Genomic DNA, 6,357 nt, shown 5'->3' on the forward strand with positions numbered 1-6,357 from the left:
GTAACTAGAGGGTAGTATGCTAAGCAAAATAAATCAATCAGAGAAAGACAATTATCATATGATCTCTCTGATATGAGGAATTTCAGAGGCAAGGTGGGGGGGTCATGGGGGGTAGGGAGGGAAAAAATGAAAAGATGGGACTGGGGGGGAGACAAACCATAAGAGACTCTTAATCTCACAAAACAAACTGAGGGTTGCTGAGGGTGGGAGGGTAGGGATGGGGTGGCTTGGTTATGTGCTACGGTAAGTGCTGTGAAATGTATAAGACTGATGATTCACAGACCTGTCCCCCTGAAGCAAATAATACATTATATGTTAATGAAAGAAAGAAAGGAAGGAAGGAAACAATTCCACTTACAAGCACCAAAAACTATGTGATACCTAGGAATAAATCTAACTGAAGAGGTAAAAGACCTGTACTCTGAAACTATAAAACGCTGATGGAAGAAACAGAAGATGACAGGGGCATGATCCCAGGGTCCTAAGATCAAGCCCCACATCCAGCTCCCTTCTCAATGGGGAGTCTGCTTCTCCCTCTCCCTCTGCTGCTCTCCCTGTTTGTGTTCTGTTGTGCTCTCTCCCTCTCTCTCTCTCACAAATAAATAAATAAATTCTTTTTAAAAAAAGAATCTGAAGATGACACAAAGAAATTGAAAGACCTTCCATGTTCATGGATCAGAAGAACAAATATTGTTAAAATGTCTATATACCCAAAGCAAATCTACACATTTAATGCATCAAAACACCTACAGCATTTTTCACAGAGCTAGAACAATCCTAAAATTTATATGGGACAACAAAAGACCTGAGATAGTCAAAGCAATCTTGAAAAAGAAAAACAAAGCTGGAGGCATAACAATTCCAGATTTTAAGTTATATTACAAAGCTGTAGTAATCAAAAGGGTACGGTACTGGCACAAAAACAGACACATAGATCAATAGAATAGAATAGAAATCCAGAAATAAACACACAATTTTATGGTCAATTAATCTTTGACAAAGCAGGAAAGAAAATCTAATGGGGAAAAGAATGTCTCTTCAACAAATGATTTTGGTAAAACTGGACAGCAGCATGCAAAAGAATGAAACTGGACCATTTTCTTATACCATACACAAAAATAAACTCAAAATGGATTAAAGACCTAAATAGGAGACCTGAAAGCATAACAATCCTAGAAGAGAACACAGGCAGTAACTTTTTTGACATTGGCTGGAGCAGCTTCTTAGATACACTTCCTAAGGCAAGGGCAATAAAAGCAAAAATAAACTATAGGGAATACATCAATACATCAAAATAAAAAGCTTCTGCACAGTGAAGGAAATGGTCAACAAAACTAAAAGATAACCCATGGAATGGGAGAAGATATTTGCAAATGACATATCTGATTAAGGGTTTGTTTCCAAAATAGATAAAGAACTTTTAAAACTCAACACCCTAAAAATGAATAACCTGATTAAAAATGGGCAGATGATGTGAACAGACATTTTCACAAAGAAGACATCCAGATGGCCAACAGACACATGAAAACATGTGCAACATCACTCATCAAGGTAATGCAAATCAAAACTACAAAGAAATATCATCTCACACCAGTCAGCATGGCAATAAAATTAACAACTCAGGAAACAACAGGTGTTGGCAAGGATGTGGAGAAAGGAGAACCCTCTGCACGGTGGGTGGGAATGCAAACTGGTGCAGCCACTATGGGAAACAGTATGAAGATTCCTCAGAGAGTTAAAAATAGAACTGCCTTATAATCCAGCAATTGCAGTACTAGGTATTTACCCAAAGAACAGAAAAATACTAATTCAAAGGAAAACAAGCACCTTAATGTTTATGGCAGCATTATCTACAATAGCCAAATTATGGAAACAGCCCAAGTGTCTATTGACTGATGAATGGATAAAGAAGATGAGGTATATTTATACATGCAATGGAATATTACTCAGATAGGAAAAAGAATGAACTCATGACATTTGCAACAACATGGGTGGAGCTAAAGAGTATTATGCTAAGTGAGGTAAGTCAGTCACAGACAAACACCATGTGATTTCACTCACACATGGAATTTAAGAAATAAAACAAAGGAGCAAAGGGGGAAAAGTGAGGGGGAGGCGAAACAGACTCTTAACTAAAGAGAACAAACTGATAGTTACCAGAAGGGAGATGCATGGGGGGATGGGTGAAATAGGTGATGGGAATGCAGGAGGGCACTTGTTGTCAGGAGCACCGGGTAATGGATGGAAGTGTGGAACCACTATACTGTACACCTAAAACTAACATTACACTGTATGATAACTTACTAGTATTCAACTAAGAACTTTTTTTTAAATGTAAAGACTGAGAAAATAAAGAACTGTCTTTGCATAGCAACTTTTCAGATGTGCCCAGATAGTATCAACATTTTAATGGTAAAGAGCCTGTTTAGCTTTCCCACTGATAGTTTCTTACTCAATAATGTAAAAAAAAAAAGAAAAGAAAAAAGAAAGAAATCTAAATTGCAAGCTTATTCCTGTGACTAAATAAAGCTACTTTTACTTTAAACTAAGGAAAATACAGTGACAAAAGAAGGGCAGACTTAAGGAGCTTCCTTCTTCCTGAATGGGCTCTGGTCCAAATAAGTTCGTTCAACACTGACCTAGATGATTCATAAATATATATGACTCTCCGCACTCAATCTTCATTCCGCAACATCAGACCTGTTTGCTTCAGCAGCTAGAAACAAAAGGACTTTTCTTAGCGTCACATATGGAACTAATAGCCTTTTTTGATATATTAAGTCTTTTGGATTAACATTAAAATATTCCAATTTCTGTAGACAACTAAGAAAATGAAGAAGTTAGAGAAGGACACAGCCATGTGGAAAGCCCGGTTTGAGAACTGCAACAAAGCTCTGCTGGACATGATTGAAGAGGTAAGAAGACTTCCCCCAACTTATTTTCCTCTGTTCAGTCCAAATACTCATACTCAGAAGATTATTATGATTGAATAGTACAAATTATAATCTTTGAAAAAGAGCTGATTGATTTTTTTTCTGAGATGTGACCTATGAAATTATAATAAAAATATTTAGAGCAAAATGGAATGGGGTCCAGATTCACAAAGAGCTTTGTGACCCTAAGTCACCTGCCTACTTGCCGAGTCCAAAGCTGTCCTCAAATCAGCTCCATGCCTGCCCAGCTGCATTCCTTAAAGACAGGACAAGCATCTTACTTGTCTTTGAATTTCCCCAGTCCCTGGCACAAAGCAGGTGCAGAATATATTAGTGAGTTGATTTGAACCTATGAGGGAAGACAGCAGCCTGAGCACTCAGGGTATGTACTACTTGATAGACAGATGTGGGGATGTATTGTTTAATTCTTCCAGTAGCCATTTAATTACAGATAGTATGTCAAGCTCTGTAGATGTTAAGGCAAAGGTACATGGTCCTGGATCTAAGAAGCGGAGCTTACAGGGAAAGGTCTCTCCGTATCAAAAAGCGAAAAAAAAAAAAAGTCTTAAAGGGTACCGAGTAGCACAAAGGTGGGGGCAAAGAGTAAGATGATTAGGAATGATTTCATGCACAAACACACCAACATTTTGTACAGAAAAAGAGGAGAACTGAACAGTTTGAGCAGGCAGCATCATGAATTAGTGTGTGGGGAGTTTCTGTCGTTATAATTACTCTTCTAACAATTCGTCCCAAATTGCAACCAATTCCAAAGAGATGAGCTTATTATTCACCAACATAAATCAAACAGTTGCTGGAATCGCATACAGCAGTTTATCTCTAGACTAGATGAGGCACTGCTGACAGCCACGTCCCCCTCCATCTCATTGTGCCACTGGAAGACGTCTCAGTCTTGCAAGCAGAAAAATGCATGTACTTTAAGATTTTGGAGGCCCTGGACTGGAGCAAAGAGAAGCTTTGCCCTCTTCCTCTCCCAAAGGAAAGGATACAGTGATTCAAACTCTACCCGAGTCTCACACACAATGGAGAAACAGCTGTGATGCCCCAACCGGGTGTCTGTCCAGCCACCTCTAGCGGTCAGGCCCCAGGGTCTGGTAGACAGATTCCTGGGCAAATGGTTTTGCTCCTCTCCAGAGAGCATCCTGTCCTGACAATTTTGCTTTGTTGATTTATGCTTCTCCCCCCACCCCCACGCTTTCTACTATTTTCAAATCACAGAAAGCACTGAGAGCTAAAGAATATGAGTGCTTCGTCATGAAAATCGGGAGGCTGGAGAACCTCTGTCGAGCTTTACAAGAAGAGAGAAATGAACTGTACAAGAAAATTAGAGACGCAAAAATGCCTGAAACGGATGACCGAGGTCAGCACACCTCCGACGAAGAGCCCGAGTCCGCCGTGTCTGGGGGCGTGGGGGTTGATACAAAGGAAGCCGAGAGCGTTCACAACGCTGTGAAAAACCTGGCCACAGCCTTCATGGTCATTCATCACCCAGAGTCACCCCCTGACCTGGCCAGAGAAAGCCAACCGGAATTCGGCAGTCCTCAAGGGGGTGCTGACTCGGCCCTGCGGGAGCCGGAACAGTCCCCTCGGAGCCCTTTATGCCCTTCCCGGCCTCCCCCAACTCCTCCGGCGGAAGCCGAAGGAAGCCATGAGGCAGAACTGCCCTCCAGGCCCGGGAATCCCCCCGCGGGGTCGGGAGCACAGGCCCCAAACCCGGGTCTCCCTGCAGCAGCCCAGGCTGACCAGCCGCCCCAGAAGCCGGAGGCAGAAGCTCCCAGTCAGGCCCCGCAGTCCCCCGCCGAGGCTCCCCTCCCAGCGATGGAGGCAAAGGGTTGGGCTCCACCAGCCAGGCCAGCTGAGCAGACTCCAGCTGGGGTGCCCGCCTGTGGGCCCAGGAGGCCGCCGCCCCCACCCCCACCGGAAGCAGCGGCAGAGGGGCTGCCCCCACCCCCACCGGAAGCAGCGGCAGAGGGGCTGCCCCCACCCCCACCGGAAGCAGCGGCAGAGGGGCTGCCCGAAGGGGCCGACACCAACCTGGAAGGAGTAGACTAAGCTTCGCTGTGCTTCCGAAGCTCTTCTTCCTGCCTGTACATCGTCATAACAGATTGTCTTCTGAAAAGGCATTAAGGGCTAGGGTTGTCTAAGGGAAGAGACTTAATTAGAATCAAGACATTTTCAAAGGTTGTGCAGAGCACTCTTAGCCTGTGCTATTTGTTCTCGATTTATAACCCATTTGCAGCTTTTCCGTTTAACACGGGTTGATAGTATAATTTTCCCAAATGGCAACAAAACATACAAATAGAAAATTCATATTAGTTCTCCATTGAGATGGTATTTATTTCAGTTTCTTAATCAACAATTAGATTTGGTATTTCAACACTTCACTACAATATATAAATATAGAAAAATGTGATGTTTCATTTTATTTCCCTATATAGTTTTGATAGGCTCCATAGCAAGTAATGGATGTCCAGGTTCCATTTAAGTATCTACCTAATATATGCATACATATGGCTGTGTCTGAATGTATATACATATATGTGTATGTTTCAGAGTATATACATATGTGTGTGAATATATACATATATGAGTTTATGTGCCAATATATACATGTGTGTATTTTATATTATATATACACATATTTTTATATATACATATATACATACAAATATATACACATATACATATATACATACACACACACATATATATATTACACATACATTTCATCCCTTTTTGGAGTTCTGTCAGGTAAAATATTTAGATGGTAAGCAAAAAAATCATCTATTTGCTTGGGGTGAGAGTAGACTAATGCTCTGTGAATCAGAAGTAGGTTGAGAATGCAAGTATTTAGGCCACATAATGTTGGGCTAAAACAAGTAACCGAATGGTAGATCAATAAATCCAGCCAATTGGCCAATTGATCAAATGTCCAAACAGCACTCTGCACACATTGTGAGTGTGCAGAACACATAGACACATAGTTGTCACAAGAGGTTGTAAGCAGAAAAGGAGAACAGTCACAGCTATAGACCACTCACCTCTTCCAGATGCCTCTCAGATACAACTCAGCATATTGCCTTGCTACCCCATGTAGTGAGGCAGGGACTCGTGGCTACCTGCATGGAAAGGACTGGAAGTGAGTTGTGATCCAGGGCATGGAGGGACTGAGGGTCCTCAGACTGACAGAAGGTTATGCTCTTACTCCTGCCTCCTGTGCTATAGGAGTCTTGAGAAATAATGTTCACCTGCCCCTACCAGGTCCCTAGCTCCCTCACTGCCATCTACTGCTCTCTTTCCAGAGGGTTTCCCACCACTTCTTGCCATCATGGCTTTCATGTATATTCTCAAAGCACCTGCACATTTTTTCCAACTTCTTCCCACCCCAGACTTTACAGGAAGTTTT

General features: G+C 42.1%; 1 protein-coding gene across 1 annotated transcript in view; it reads left to right on the plus strand.

The window, feature by feature from the left end:
- TXLNB (taxilin beta) overlaps positions 1-5,521 on the plus strand; it is a 64,556-nt gene extending 59,035 nt beyond the window's left edge. Inside the window, exons 9-10 of the mRNA XM_032339363.1 lie at positions 2,820-2,915; positions 4,170-5,521. Coding sequence (XP_032195254.1) covers positions 2,820-2,915; positions 4,170-5,003 — 930 coding nt within the window. The 3' untranslated portion in view covers positions 5,004-5,521. The remainder of the gene's footprint in view (positions 1-2,819; positions 2,916-4,169) is intronic.
- The last annotated feature ends 836 nt before the right edge of the window (positions 5,522-6,357 follow it).

This window comes from Mustela erminea, chromosome 4 (genome assembly GCF_009829155.1).
Source record: "Mustela erminea isolate mMusErm1 chromosome 4, mMusErm1.Pri, whole genome shotgun sequence".
NCBI classification, from domain to species: domain Eukaryota; kingdom Metazoa; phylum Chordata; class Mammalia; order Carnivora; family Mustelidae; genus Mustela; species Mustela erminea.